Genomic DNA, 16,201 nt, shown 5'->3' on the forward strand with positions numbered 1-16,201 from the left:
CATAATGACGTGAAATAATTTTGATACCAGTGACCATTCAGAGCTAAAACTGTTGGCAGTGGCACTGCAAGATTGAGTTTCGATCTCAAGCTATCAGTATTGATGTGTTGTGTATCGACAGTAATGAAGCCTCGGCACCGCCCTTCAACAGATGACGTCTGTGGTCTCACCTGTAAATCTACAAGTCAAGATCATACCGTCGCGCTCGCGGATGTCTTAAATATGAGATGGGCAATGCGGAAGTGTAGGCTACATTGCTTTCGATCGGTCTCTAGTCAGAGAATTTCTCTCATTAGTTAAAGCTTGTCTTCGGCTATGTGAGTATAAGAGAAGAGAGACTGACGACGGTCTGCATGAACTGAACTGAACTGCTTTGAAAACTTTGATCTGACGATGTTCTTCACTGATCGAGAGGTACAGTGCGTGTGTGTGTGTGTGTGTGTGTGTCTTCCAGGTTTCGCAGGTGTATAGGTCAATGCCTGTCTGATTGATTTTGAGGTGTTATTCATTTAACTAGTCATTGTGAGACATTTGAAATAATGTGAGACATAGCTCATGTGGAGGAAAGACTATTTTTTTTTCTGAGTATTTAGTCACAACTGTTTAAAATAGAATTAGGCTGTTTAGTCATTTTAAATGTGCAGTTTATACCCTATATATAATATTTAGTACAGTAGACAGTGGAGTAGTAGTTTCTGTGTTGCACTCACCCTGTCATAAACATTACTGGCATTCACCACTACTAATATTGTTCTGACAAAATATCCTTGTTGCGACATATAGAGGAGCAAATTACAGTAACCGTATAACACTGTTTAAAATGGCATCCCTTTTTAATTATTTTATTTCTCCTTAGTGAATTACTTTGTCTTGGGATGTAAATAACTGTCTCATTTGTATTATTAAAATTTGTGTTATTATAGTTGTTTCAGTCAGGTTAAACTGCATTATTTAGGAGGGATTACTGTCCTCAGAAAAACTATTCTGAGGAACACTCACCTGACCTGAACATCTTGTTGCTGAGATCTTTCAGGTGTATGTTTCAGAAGAGAGGCTTTGTTGTGAGCGTAAACGTTGATGTACAACTCATGTTTTACTCAGACAACTCAGTAATTTGCTTATGATGTCCTTAAACTTGCTTAATACAAAAGCTTTATTAGGGATTAGATTTTTTTAGACTCATTATTGATGAATCTGTTTTGGTAGAGTAAAATGATCAGGTACGTGTTCACATTACGTAAATGTGGACAAAAACTGAATGGATAATAGTTCTGTTGTGGTTGAACTGGTTATTTGGCATGAGACTGTGCTGCTTCTTTAAATGTCATAGACTAGAGCAAGAACACATTTTAATGACTGGCTTCAGCTAATGATTAAGGAAGAGGTGAGGAATCACAATCCATGTTCTTAGTGATTCCTCAGTCTTTCTGACACCCACAAACACATACTCACACATACACTTGTAGTTCTATAAAATGTCACCCAGAAGCATGTCTTGACCTGCCGTCATACCAGTAGCTCCTGTCAAAGTGAAACAAGGACGTAGCAAAATAAAATGGAAAAAAAAAAGCTTTTAAATGCCACCAGAATTTATCATACAAACAAATTCTTATTATATTTTTTTTTTATGTTTTACATCTTTAAAAGATTGTTATGCCAATGTAAACATACTCTCAACTACAATCAACTGCAACATATTAGCATACTACAACATACTATCGACATAACAATATAAGTGAAAAACTTAAAAAAGACATTTGGATCCTGCTGTATTTGGTCAGTTTGCTTTATATAAAGCAGGTTGGTTATTAAAGGGATAGTTCACCCAAAAATGTAAATTCTGTCATCATTTACTCACCCTCAAGTTGTTCCAAACCTGTATGAATTTCTTTCTTCTGCTGAACACTTCTTTTGTGTTTCATACAAAAAAATACATACATGTTTGGAGCCACTTGAGGGTGAGTAAATGATGACAGAATTTTCATTTTTAGGTGAACTATCCCTTTAAGTATTACTGGTCAGCTAGCTGTCACTGTATGGCTTGCATAAGGACAGGTTAGAAATTTGTGTTTGAATTGTGATAAGGTTTGGCATCACATTTTGCTCTGTGTCATTTAAAGGGTGATACTGGGTTGATTTATTGTAAGTACATAGATAAATTTTATGATGTCCTCAATACATGAATGACAGTGGCAGTAGATGTAGAATCCTGATTCTGACGGATGGAGTTTACATATACGGTGAAATTAAACACTGTTTTTGTGCATTGCTCAGTAAACCTTTTTTTTTTTTATAGTTCTCTGTTATTTCTATGTATTGTAGGATGATGTGGCTATGTACGAGCTGGACAATGCAGATGAGACCTTACTTCCAGCACAGGTAGGAACAGGAATGACACGTGTCTTTTTGTGCATTTGTTGACCAATAGGATTCAATACCACAGTCATATTTCTACACAAGCACATGTTCAGTTATGATAACTGCTAACTACACATGCAAAGCACATGATGATGTTATTTCTTACCACACTATGGTCATAATGTCACATTCACATCACTTCTTGCCCTGCATGACCTAAGCTTCTGGAAAAAACAGGGGACAGACACAAACACTCAACTAACTAAGACCAAACCACAAAACTGAGAGTCAGCAGTAATACAGTCAAACATCTGATCATTAATTGAAATTCACAGAAAAATGGGATGTGTGCAAGCAGTTTCCTTCTGTTTTGGTCATTTCTGCATTTGTTTCATTCAGCATAACTCGTACCTTCCTCGATTATATGACTATGTACTGGTGGCTGAAAAAGTGGAGGACATGGAGGACCAAATCTTCAAGAAACAGGATGCTTTCATCAGGGAACTGAAACGGAAGAACTTTAAAGTGACTGTATGTTGTCACCGTCACACATTAGTATTGTGTATTTCAGTTAAAGCTGCAGTCCATAACTTTTTTTGGTTAAAAATTATTCAAAATCAATTTTTGAGCAAGTACATAACCAGCCACTGTTCAAAACTATCTCTTTACCTTAGCGCGATTCACAACGGTAAGCTTGTAATAATGTTTTATAATAAAATCGTTACTGGTGGGTTTCCGTGGGAAATTCGAGCATGCAGACGTTCGTCTTTGCGTCATTACGTCACATCTGTTTACATAAAGAACGAGTCCCAGCTAGTAGACTATATCATGTGAGGATGCTGCTGGTAGCGGATCATTTATAGCCTTTTCTCACAACAGATGGAATAATTAAATTTATCATTTTGATGGCGGATTGTAATCCAGAAAGGTCCAAATGACAATCGTCAGTGACAACCGGAGATTCACCCGTAGTCAAAAGCAAAAGACTTTGGACTGCGGAGTGGCTACACAAATTGAAATCTACAGGTAACGCTAATGCACACTAAATACACATAGCCACACAATGCTGATGTTGTTAACATTAACAATTTAAGAACAAAGTATAACAATAATAATAATTTGCACGGTTTGACATGATCCGAGCTAAGCGATCGTTAGATTTAATCACCATTGGCAGTACGATTTATTGTAATGTTTTTTTTTTCTCTCAGTTGGTCAGAACAAAAGAGGCAGACATGTTACTTACTTGTTCAGATGACATTTTCCGGTGAAAATTCTTACTTTGGTCATACTCCCAAGACGTAGAATCCGTGATTCCGAAGTACAGTATCCACACCGATGTGGTGACTGACAGCAAACATCAGATTCATCTGCGCTGAGAAGCCGTGCCTATGCACAACCCACGTAAAGATGATAATTTCGCAAATAACTGCAATTGCAGGTTTCAAACAGAGATGGTGACAGAGGCAAAACTTACGGACTGCAGCTTTAAAATTGACTGTCTTACTCAAGGCTCTCATTACTGTTGAACAGAGAATTGAACATGCTGGAAAGGTGTTCTTCGGTATCTGTGCACCTGAGGAGATGTTTACAAAGTACAAATACTTGCTAAAGGTGTCCGATGCCTGTAACTGGAGCGGGGAGCAAAAGTGTGAATCATCTGTGTCATTCTGCACCAGGTGAAGGTCACAGAAAGCATCTTCACACTGCTTAAAAATAAAATCTGCCACATAAGAAGTTCCTTTCATAGCTTTTGTAATGAGTTTCTATTCCTTTGTTTCATAGAATCAGGATTGTCCACTTTGTCTTGAACAATACTTTTATAGGATCAGGAGGTACACTTTTTTTTTTCTTTCCTATAGTTTCACTTCATTTGTTTTCTCATTGTTGTCTTGTCCAAAAATTACCTAACTGTTCAAAGGTTTAGGGTTTGTAAGATTTTTTTTTTTTTTTGTTGTTGAAAGAAGTTGACCATGCTGACCAAGGCTGAATTTATTTGAAGGATTAGTTCACTTTAAAATGAAAATTACCCCAAGCTTTACTCACTCTCAAGCCAGGTGTATATGACTTTCTTCTTTCTGATTAACACAATCGGAGTTGTGCACTTTCTTGAGCTTCATACTCGTTGGTCCCGTTCACTGCCATTATAAAGCTTGGACGCATCAGAATTTTTATTAATATAACTCAGATTGTGTTCATCAGAAAGATGAAAGTCATATACAACTAGGATGGCTTGAGGGTGAGTAAAGCTTGGGTAATTTTTATTTTAAAGATTCTTTAACCAAAATACATTAAATGTAGTACTTTTGTTAAATATTATTAAAATTTAAAATGGCTGTTTTATATTTTAATATATTTTAAAATGTCATATATCCCTATTATGACAAAGCTGAATTTTCAGCATCATTACTTCAGTCTTCAGTGTCACATGATCCTTCAGAAATCATTCTAATATGCTGATTGGTGCTCAAGAAACATTTCTTATTATTATCAGAGCTGAAAACAGTTGTGCTGCTTAATATTTTTGATGCATTGTTTTCAGGATTCTTTGATAAATACATTTTTAAAAGAACAGCATTTATTTGAAATAGAATTTTTGTAGCATTATAAATATCTTTACTGTCACTTTTGATCAATTTAGTGCATCCTATCTGAATAAAAGTATTTAGTAAATTTCTTTCAAAAATCTTACTTGCCCCAAAACTTTTAATAGTACTGTAACTTGAGTCTGTTGTAACATTTTCATCTTTAAGTCTTTCAAACATTTTGTCTACAAAAAGCTATACATAAAATGTATGTAATGTGAAACTGCATTCAATCTATAAGTGTTTAAATTTGCCTATGCATGTATTAAAATGGCTCAGAGTCAGAAGTAAATAACAGACACCCATATTAAATTTTTTTTAAAAGAGACCAGGACTGAGCCTGTGTAATATTATCAATGTCTCTATCCACTATTTTACTCTATCAGAGGGCCTGAAAGAACTGCTGTGTCAAAGCGCTTTTGAGTCCATCTTCTGTCTGCATGAGGTAAAAGCCCTTATTTGTTAAAGTATATTTATGTAGACTGTAGCCAAGGAAATCATGAAATATATCTGAGCTTTTTCATTCTAAAAGGTCATGTTAAACATTGTTGACTTGTCTCTTCAGAAAAAAGAGCAGAAAAAACTAAGAAAGAAGTGGGCAAGCTGGCTTTCAGTATTGAAGCTGTTTAAACAGCCTGTCACTGATGTTAAGTAAGTTCTACTGGTTTTATCTTGTTCTCTGTTCCTTGAAAATCATCTGTTTTTTTTGTTTTTTTTAACACTGCGTGTTCACATATGTCATTTTTAGGGACTATTTTGGGGAGAAAGTGGCATTGTATTACCTGTGGCTGGGCTGTTACACACGGATGCTCGTTCCTGCAGCTGTTATTGGTATTGTTGTGTTCTTGTACGGCCTTGCGTTCTTCAATACCAGTCCACTCATGTGAGTATATTTACAGCAAACAAATTCATGTGAGTGTTGAGGTGTAGAGACAGATGACTGATCAGATGCAGAAAGACTAATCTGATTTTAATTTACACTCAATTATCTCTTAAGTTGTGCTGTCTGGGTATTGTGTTCTCTACAGTCATGAAGTCTGTGACTCCAACACCATCATGTGTCCAAGATGTGATGTAAGATGCAAAGTGTGGAACCTGTCTGACACCTGTACATATGCCAAGGTCAGTGAATAAACATGACACTGTTTTATTATAATTGAGCATTTTTCAACACCATTAATTGTTGTGAACGGTATACAACTGTTCAAAAGTTTGGGGTTGGTAAGATTTTTAAATGTTTTTGAAAGAGGTCTCTTATGCTGACCAACATTTATTTGATCACAAAATACAGCAAAAACAGTAATATTCTGAAGTATTAATACAATTTAATATAACATTTTTTTTTAAATATATTTTAAAATGTAATTTATTCCTGTGATGGTTAAGCTGCAGTTTGAGTCTTTAGTGTCACATGATCTGTCAGAAATCATTCTAATATGCTGATGCTCAAGAAACATTTCTTATATGTTGAAAATCGTTGTGCGGTTTAATGTTTTTGTGAAAACCGTGATGCATTTTTTCAGTATTTTTTGATGAAAAAATAGAAAGTTGAAAATGAAAAGAACAGCATTTCAAATAAATTAAATCTTTTGTAACATTATAAATGTCTTTCATTTTACTTTTGATCAATGTAATGCATCCTTGCTGAATGAGAGTATTAATTTATTTCAAAAACTACAACAACAACAAAAAAATCTTACTGACCCCAAACTTTTGAGTGGTAGTGTATATTCAAAATAAATGAGGACTGAATGCCACTATATTTTTTGCCTGTGCTTTTCTGTGTCGTCTTGACTAGTTGTGTTAACAGTAAATGCTTACAGGTGAGCCAACTATTTGACAATGAAGGGACTGTTGTTTTTTCCATGTTCATGGCGATTTGGGGTGAGTTTTTGCCCTTTAGCTAAAGCAAAGTACATATTTCTATGCCATATGACCAATGTTAAGGTTAATGTTTTTTGACTAGCAACCCTGTTCTTGGAAGTGTGGAAGAGACATCGAGCTCTGTATGTGTCAAAGTGGAAAGTGTTTGACTGGTGCGAGGAGGAGGTAGACTCATTACGTTTTTCTCATCATTACTTTTGGCATATTTAATGTGCATCATCTGATGGAGCCGAATGACTGTTTGTCCACAGGAAGAATTGATTTTGGAGATTGTAAATAACCCTCAGTGTAAGCCTAAAGAGTTCAGACATTCTTACCTGCGCAGCATTGTGGTGCTTCTGTTGGTCACATTAGTGGTGAGAAACACATTTTCACATTCATTTTTATAATGCATATATATATATATCTATATATAATATACAGTATATATATATATTATATATACACACACACACACACACACACACACAGTGCCTATAGAAAGTCATCATACCCTGTGAAAATCTTTACCTTCTGCCACATTACACCCTGGAAGATAAAATAAATGAATAATTAATAAATGTGCTGTATGTACACATTATAACCCTCATCATCAAAGTGAAAAATAACATTTTAAAACATTCTGGAGGATTATTAAAAGTGATCAGCCCCTTAGAGTATACCATTATAAACTTGCTCAGGTGCAACCAGTTAACTTCCAGATCAAACACCAGGCTAATTGCTCCACCTGACATCAATTTTAGTAGTTTTGATTTCTTCAGAATAAAACCAGCTGTTTCTTGAAGATTGAACATTGTTAGTAGTGTACAGCACTGGAAAGAATTCACAATAGTTGGGAAAGTTCTTTCAAATAGACTCCGGGATAAATTTGTAGAGAGGCATAAGTTAGGAGAAGGCTACAAAAACATTTCAAATGCTTTAGCTATTCCTCTGAGTACTGTTCAGAGCATCATTAAGAAGTGGAAAGCGTATGGCACCACCAACACATTGCCTAGATCAGGCCGTCCGTCCGTCCAAACTGGATGACCAAGCCAGGAGGACATTGATCAGAGAAGCTACAAAGAGGCCAAAGGCAGCTTTGAAGGACCTACAAGGCTTTATATTTATGTGCATGTGACAACTATCTCACAAGCTAGAGGAAGAAACAAGCCTTTTCTGAAAAAGTGCCACACTCAATCTTGTTTGCGCTATGCAAAAACACACCTGGAAGACTCTGATGCCTTCTGGCAAAAGGTGCTATGGTCTGATGAGATCAAAATTGCCCTTTTTGGACTAAACTCCAAGTGCTATGTTTGGTGAAAAAGCAAACACAGCACATCCCCCAAAACACACTATACCTACTGTGAAGCATGGTGGTGGCAGCATTATGTTGTTGGGGTGTTAGTCAGGATTGAAGGGAAAATGGATGCTGCCAAGTACATCCAAATTCTTGAGGAAAACCTGCATCCCTCTGCTAGACAGCTGAAGATGGGCAGGTCATTCCAACACGACAATGATCCTAAACATACCACCAAAAAAACAATGCAATGGATTTATAGCGGCTACTATGTCCTTTCCAAAAGCCGCTGAGAGACTAAGACAGGGACTGCATTGGTGACGCATAAATAAAATATCGGTGAGGCAAAAAGTACTTCTGATTGCTTTTCTTTTTATTGCACAGACTGATATTTCTTGATGGTATAAAAGTTTTTGTGGTCAACAAAGAAATACATCGTCCCTGCTCACCTCCTCTCCCTGCCGTTAATCAGTGAACAGGTGACTAATATTCCCATTCTTACGCAACCCCGTGACCCCCAACCATGATCACGTGACATAAGCAAAAAACCCATTAACCCTTTCATGTCTACTACAGGATTAAAGTCCCCCTGAAATCAAAAATCTTTTTGTATGAATATGTTAGGCTTAAGGTTATGATTAAGCATTTAGGAGAAATAAGCATTCAAAACTTATAGTCTCTCACTTCCGCTAAAATGGATCACGGATTTTCATGACATCACCACGGACTTCAGCTTCTCATCAGATCTTCTGTCCAATCAAATGCTCTCTAGAATCTATATATGCTGTAAATATGCTTTCCATTGATGCAAATGAAGTCTGGTTTCACGTGAACCACAGCAGTCCAGAGACATGATAGCACAGAGCATATCCGCGAGTCGGCGCAGACCACAAAACGTATCGGACCCATTTGAACTCTGCACAGAAAGCTATATTTTAAAGTGATATGGAGGAGATTAGGAGGATAAACAGTTAGAGATTAGAAGGAAACTGAGGTCTTACCGAGCTTAACGGCTCTGGCCAAGCTGTTATTTCACAAGTTCACATTTACATATAATTAAATACAGTAAAAGTTATGCATATTTGGCGTGCTGTCCAGGTGGAGGGCTCCGAGCTCGGAATTTTGGCCCGAACCCAGAGTACTCCCCCCGGTTGTGGTAAAAATAGATAGAACTAGAAGTGAAGATGGGGTGGAGGAGGAATGCTGATAAACTGTCAAACGAACAGAAGTCTGCTGTATTTATACCTCTTGTCGTTGATTGAGTTGATTAACTGAATGCTCTCCACTTGTGCTAATTAGGTTAATTATCTGAACCTGCTCCTTCTGAACTTTGTTAATAAAACATCATATAAACGAAACGCTATTGGCTATTTTAAAAAATGGGAGGAGCTGTTCAATATGCCCCGCCCTGTCTTCCTGTTTAAGTTGAAACTACGTCAACACATTGAATAATGCTGTGTGTTCCAAGGCACTTCAGCGGGCCTTTAAGGATAGGAAGGTGAATGTCCTTGAGTGGCCCTGACTTTCACCATGGAATTCGTCTGAACTTGTCAACTTGGGGTTAATTTCAGGCTGTACGACAAATAAAGTAACTATTTTAAAGGGATATGATGATTTTCTATAGGCACTGTATACTGTACATGCATTAGCATTATTATTACTTCAAAAGTAATTATTTAAAAGGATCTACACTTATAAACATATTATATAATACAACTGTATCTTCTTCATTGTGCTCAGCTGTTGGTGATCATCGGTGTGACCCATGCTCTGGTGATCTGCCGTGTTTTAACTGCAATATTGTTGTCCCAAAAAGAGTTTGAGTTTCTGCGTGATCATGCCACCACAATAGCCATGTTATCTGGAGCAGTGCTACACTACATTACTATTCAGGTTATGACTCGGGTAAGAACTGACAGATACACTGTAATGGGCATAAAACATCTGCTTGTTAAAAAAACATAGCACCTTTCTAATTAATATAAATCTTTTCAGGTCAACAAATTTGTGGCTTTCAAACTGTGTGAGTTTGGTGGGTAATAGATGTAAATAATAATAATAATAATTGTTTGCATGAAATCCATTATATTAATAAATAGGCAAAGTACTTAATATGTCTCTGTTGTTTTTTGTAGAGAAGACCCGCTCCTTTGCAGCCACAGAGAAGCGCTTCACAGTGAAGATGTTCACATTTCAATTCTTTACTCTCTTCTCATCACTATTTTATGTGGCGTTCTTTCTGGGAAGGTAATTGTGTGTGTGTGTGTGTGCTTATCTACTTATTTACTCTAAAAACAGTCTATTCAAACTGTCTCTTTATGTTGTGCTTAGGATCAATGGCTATCCAGGAAACTATGTTCGAATTTTAGGGAAATGGAGACTAGAAGAGGTATGATTCATGTAGGAATGATTGTACATTTATATTTACAAATGTATATTTACATGTATGCATTTGGCAGACGCTTTTATCCAAAGCTGAATTGAATCTTAAAATCTAATTGTAAACAAAAATAAGAGGTAAAAGTCATTTTTCTCTCTCTGATTTAGTGTCATCCAAGCGGCTGCCTCACGGATCTCTTCATTCAGATGGCTGTTATTCTGGTGCTCAAACAAACAATCAACAACATATTTGAGTTCACAGTGCCGTAAGTGTTGTCTAAAACCAAATAAGATCTTCTTTTGCTGTTAGCTCAGATTGGACTACTTAATTTTTCTCTCTCACTTTCTATCTCTGGCTCTGTCGTTACTCTGCAGTTGGTTAAAGCTGTGTTTTAGGCGCACAAAAGCTAAGACGATGCGCAGAAAGTGTGGTAACTGTTACCGGAAGGCATGTCGAGAGGATGGGGGTAACTTCTACCCATGTGACCTCTGCAACCTTCGTAACTGGCTGGAAAACTATGACCTGAGTGATGTTAATGCTTTCACCTTGTTTAATGAGTTTTTGGAAATGGGTTTGTATCTCTCTCTGTTACCTGTCTTCAGCACAAACTGATTTTAGATGTATAACATCTATTTTTTTATTGTAATATCATATTTGGATTGTAAAGATGCATTTTATATATTTTGACATTTGTTGGAGTGATGTTTAGTGCAAATAAAATAAGTGTGGCTTTACTGTAATGTTGCAAAGCTATAATATTGTACACTAACACATATTCTTTCCTGTGTCATTAGTTCTTCAGTTCAGTTTCACCACCATCTTTGTGGCTGCGTTTCCTCTGGCTCCTTTATTGGCTCTCATCAATAACATATTTGAGATCAGGCTGGATGCCATCAAGATGGTCAGCCTTGAGCGCCGCCTAGTGCCCAAAAAGACAAATGACATTGGTGAATAGCTACTGTATTTGCTGTTTTGTGCATGTATTTGTGTAGTGGTAATGTGTCAGTTATCATCATGGCGTAAACCATTGCATAATGTGCCGTGTGTTCTCTGGTGGCAGGTGTGTGGACTAGAATATTAGAAGCTGTTGGGGTGATGGCTGTCATTGCCAATGGACTAGTGATTGGGATTTCCTCTGACTTCATACCCCGTCTGGTGTATCGATACCATTATGGACCTTGTGCTGTCAGCAATGGTACAAACCTGGAGTGAGTATCTGAGCTACAAACCATCAGACCAAATAAGCTGTTTTTGTCCACCTTTTTCTCTATTGATAAAAAGTGTCATATCCAAAAACTGTTTATTTGCATTTAAGCATACATGATGGACATTTATTTTGTCTGATAGCTGTATGACAGGGTATATCAACAACACACTGGCAACAGCGTTCATGTCCAATGAGAGAGTGAGACGTGACTTCAGTGAATTGATCACAGACAATGGATATAATGTTACGCAATGCAGGTGTGACAACTTTTTACTACTACTTCTAATAATAAAACGGATGAATTTGATACATGTTGCTTCATACTGTATGGCCTAATGAGGAAATGTTTCATGTGATACAGTGTCATTGCATTGAACGTGTATTGTGTGTCGTACAGTTACAAAGACTACCGCAGTGATGACGACCAGAGTCTCACCTCTCAATTTTGGCTCATTCTGGCACTCCGCTTTGCCTTTGTTATTCTGTTTGAGGTACAAATGTTAGAGCTATTTATTTTTCTATTTTATTTTAAGTTGTTAAATATTGTCTGAGATCTTTTGTTCTTCTCTCCGTTCAGCATGTGGTGGTGATGTGCAAATTTATTGCTGCCTGGTTTATACCTGACAGTCCCATCAGAGTGAAGAATGACAGGCTCGACGACAAACTGAGAAGACTGAAAAAAGAACTCGAGTAAGTATTTTCATGCGTCAGACATATAACTTCTTGCTGCTTTGTATTCATGATGTAGATTTATATTAAAATATTTAGGAGTATAATTACAAGCCTCTCTGTGATGCTTATTTACTGATGTTGATTCTCTAACAGGATAGCAAATTCAATATATGACAGCAGATCTACTGAGGTGTGAGCGATGAAGGTTCAAACCACGAGAGTTTTGAAAACGTTCTGACTTCTGTGTGCAAATAAGACTTGACACAAGGAAGATTTCTGTATTTGACTGAGATCATTATCTCCTTTGAATCAGTACATGGGACGGATCTCTTTGCTTCACTACTTCCAGAGCCTTCAGAATCTTACTGGAGCTTTGCTCTCTTTGCAGTTTACAGTTTTCCCTCAAGATGAGTCATATATGTTCTGCTTCAGAGGGATACACCATACATCTTTGTGGTTGCATCATAAATTAATTATATTTCTGAGCAATGAAAGACAATTTGACTTTTTTAAAAGAAAAAAAAAATGTGAAAATGTCAAATCAGACAGCTGATGTCTATTTATGATTTTATTTAGTGTGTGCTTCTGAAAGAATGTCAAACAAGCCTAAAAAAAATACATTAATTTTGTTGCCAAAAAACATTTTATGATGATGTATGTTCCCTAGAAGTTTTTATCAATGAAACTGTTTTTTAATGTTTACTCTTAAAAAAGTAAAAAAAAAGCTATATTTGGCTTTACTGTTAAAAACCTAGTTTCATGAGGATTTTTACTTAAATGTGAAGACAAAGGAATTATGCCAGTGTGTTATGCTCTTTACAATGCTGTCCATGGCTTTTCTAAACAACTGTGTATCTTGGTACATATATTTTGATATTGTATTTTTGATATTGTTGTTTTAAAATCATTGTGTTCCAGGAATTAAATAATATTGTGAAATAAATGTTAAATGTGAGGTTGAAATAAAACCGTCAACCCTTTTGTCATCCACAAGATGTCAGTAAAAATGCATGTTTACACTGCTGAGTTGCTTCAGACCAAGAATGAATACTTGTGTTCCACAGAGATTCCATAGTTACTTTTGGACAATGCGTTTTGTCTTATTCTGTCATTTGCTTAAAGTATGGTAAATTATACTAGGTTACTTTTAATCTAGTGGTTCTCAACCTTTTTGACTTGAAGCCCCCCATTGTTCAACACAATTATTCAAAGGCCCCCATACTGGCAAAGATATTTACTCTGGTATTTCTGCTGTAATTAATTTTGATTTCATTAAACAAAACCTTAAGTGTTGAATTCAGTTTAATTAACCATGACTTTTTGATTCTGGAATATCTAAGAAAGGAGCGGGGCGGGTTGAACGATTTCAGATTAGATCTGGCCTTTTAAAGTGCCCCTATTATGGATTTTTGAAAATTACCTTTCATGTAGTGTGTAACAGCTCTAAGTGAATGAAAACATCCTGCAAAGTTTTAAATCTAAAAGTGCACCGTATATAAAGTTATTGTCTCTCAAAAGCAAGAGTCGACTCTGAGTCAATTAAACGAGTCGTTTGTAAAACGAATCCCAAGCCGTTTCGTTGTGACGTCAAAACGAAACATTAGCATATTGCCCGCCCACTTATTGCGCGCGCAGACACCAGGGAAAACTTGAAACCGCTCAAACACTGCCAATATGTTAAGAATCAGTGATTAAAGTTCATCTTTACAACGATACCACAGCAGTATAGCCAGAGCCTTGTGCTGTGTTCCCGTCATTTTACTGACGACTGCTTCTTCAACCTAAATGTGTTCAACGAGGGATTCGCAAGCCGGTTGTTATTGAAGGATGGGTCAGTACCCAGTTTATTTGGACCAGCTTCTTCCTCCGACGAATCACAACCTGTCCTGTAAGTATGATTAATAATTGTTGCTGTTATGCTCTCCGTAGCATGCACAATACTTATTTAGTTGTGTGTGTTGTGTACGCTCCACACAACTTTGTAGTTGTAGGTCTCCGACTAACCATCTAACAGCAATATGTGTTCGCCCGCAATTGTCTAGAAATGTGTAAAATGTTTGTCGTTGTTATTACTTGGGGTTATGATAAAGAATAGAGCAATACGTTGGTGTACAACTGCAGTGCTTTTTCAATACGTTTCTGCGTTGAGCTAATGCATATACCATGACTGTTTGGGTGTTTACCACCGCGCAGTGAGCTGTGGGCGGAGCACTGTCATTATTATAATACAATGTAAGTGATGCAAGCACTGTATACTGTACTCCTGTATACAACTTACCAATCACCGCAGATTAGCATCATGCAAATGTGGCGTTTGGAAAAATGAATCGTTGAGCGAATCGTTTGGGAGTCGCTGAGCAAATAAGGTAAAAATAAATGCATATTATAAGACAATAAAAGTGTTTTCTGACCTTGTATGCTTGTAATCCTGTTGTTGGGGACTCCCAAAACAAAATAGGAACATTTCAAATGCCATAATAGGGGCACTTTCAGCATTTTGAGTTTATATATATATATATATATATATATATTATATATACGCACAATTGAATCATTTTAAGTCGGAAATTTGTTGAGGCCCGCCAATGGGCCCCGGCCCTCAGGTTGAAAACTTTCTATTGTGTTGCTATCATTGGGTTTCATAAGCTAATACTGATTTTAATAATATTTTTTTATATGTGAAGAAAGGTTTTGTTCTTTCCTTGTTTGTTGGAATTGGAGGGAAACATCTGCTGAAATCATTCTCAGCCTTTTGATGCAAAGCTGCATTGTTTTATCCTCCCTTTTTATTTTTCTTCTAATAATATTCCTTGAAGATTAACAAAAATGTTGAACTTTGAGATGAGGCAGCTGTGAATCTTGTGTTAGAGAGTGTGTGCATTCACATATTTTCTTAGTCTTGTACTGTTTCCTCTTAAGTGTTGCTGGGCCACATACGGGGAACTGAGTAGTTTCATGTGTGCATATTTTTGTGGCTGCGTTGGGCTTTTCCATTCAGCCAAACATACTTGGCTCATACCACGCAAACCAGATATGCATAAAATGTGTAGTGACTTTGTAATTTGGTAACATTAAAGGTCTTAATCTTCCTTTTTAATTACCATTTTTCTCTTGTGGATAAACTGTGTTGGATTTTACTTCTATTTTTGAAAATATTTGCTTTTTTTTCAATGTTTAGAGAGTAAACAGTTAGAACAATTTCTCTGGGCAGGAGATTTGTAAAAACAAACATTGCATTCTGTTCATCTACCTCTCTTCATCCAGTCAGGCCAAAGGCTTTGTCAGCATTTTACAATTCTGTCTCTATATTGAAGTTTTTGGTAAGTGGTTGCTCAGGATGTTCCCATTTACTCAACTAAAGGCCACAACAATTGTACATTGACCCATAAAGCAATCTAACCTATCAGTCATTAGCCTCAAGAAACCTACCAAAAAAGAACAAGAGCTGAGTATGTATGCGCAAGACTTGTTGTGTCAGTTCCTTTTCTGTAGAGCGTGTACTGTTCAACTTTCATGAACCTCTTTATTCAGAATTACCATCAGAACCATTTTGATAAACAGTATAAAGGTTATATGAATATGCTCTGATGCATAAATGGATTAGAGGGAGAGAGGGAAGGAGATGAAGTACATTAAATCACACAAAACTCAAAGCCATTTAGTTCATGTGTTAAAGTTGGGTGCTGACTGCACATCAAACAAGAAAAAAAAGAAAAAACTTTTTTCCAAGATATGTTATATCAAAATTATTGGTGTTTTAGTTTAATCTTTAGAAGTGGCACACAAATTCTTTGGATATAATTTCTTTGGAAATTACTTGTAGAATAAAAATGTTCAAA

General features: G+C 36.5%; 1 protein-coding gene across 1 annotated transcript; it reads left to right on the forward strand.

The window, feature by feature from the left end:
- The first annotated feature begins 164 nt into the window (after positions 1–164).
- ano9b (anoctamin 9b) lies at positions 165–13,384 on the forward strand. The gene is made up of 24 exons (XM_051901771.1): positions 165–414; positions 2,323–2,379; positions 2,758–2,889; positions 3,892–4,037; positions 4,144–4,193; positions 5,330–5,388; positions 5,509–5,594; positions 5,692–5,826; positions 5,972–6,065; positions 6,767–6,827; positions 6,910–6,992; positions 7,079–7,183; positions 9,844–10,008; positions 10,099–10,135; positions 10,239–10,350; positions 10,435–10,492; positions 10,651–10,748; positions 10,858–11,054; positions 11,278–11,430; positions 11,544–11,691; positions 11,831–11,947; positions 12,088–12,181; positions 12,268–12,380; positions 12,516–13,384. Exons 1-24 carry the CDS (start codon positions 394–396, stop codon positions 12,556–12,558), a joined length of 2,364 nt encoding a protein of 787 aa, XP_051757731.1. The 5' UTR covers positions 165–393; the 3' UTR covers positions 12,559–13,384.
- The last annotated feature ends 2,817 nt before the right edge of the window (positions 13,385–16,201 follow it).

This window comes from Ctenopharyngodon idella, chromosome 7 (genome assembly GCF_019924925.1).
Source record: "Ctenopharyngodon idella isolate HZGC_01 chromosome 7, HZGC01, whole genome shotgun sequence".
In the NCBI taxonomy this organism is placed as follows: domain Eukaryota; kingdom Metazoa; phylum Chordata; class Actinopteri; order Cypriniformes; family Xenocyprididae; genus Ctenopharyngodon; species Ctenopharyngodon idella.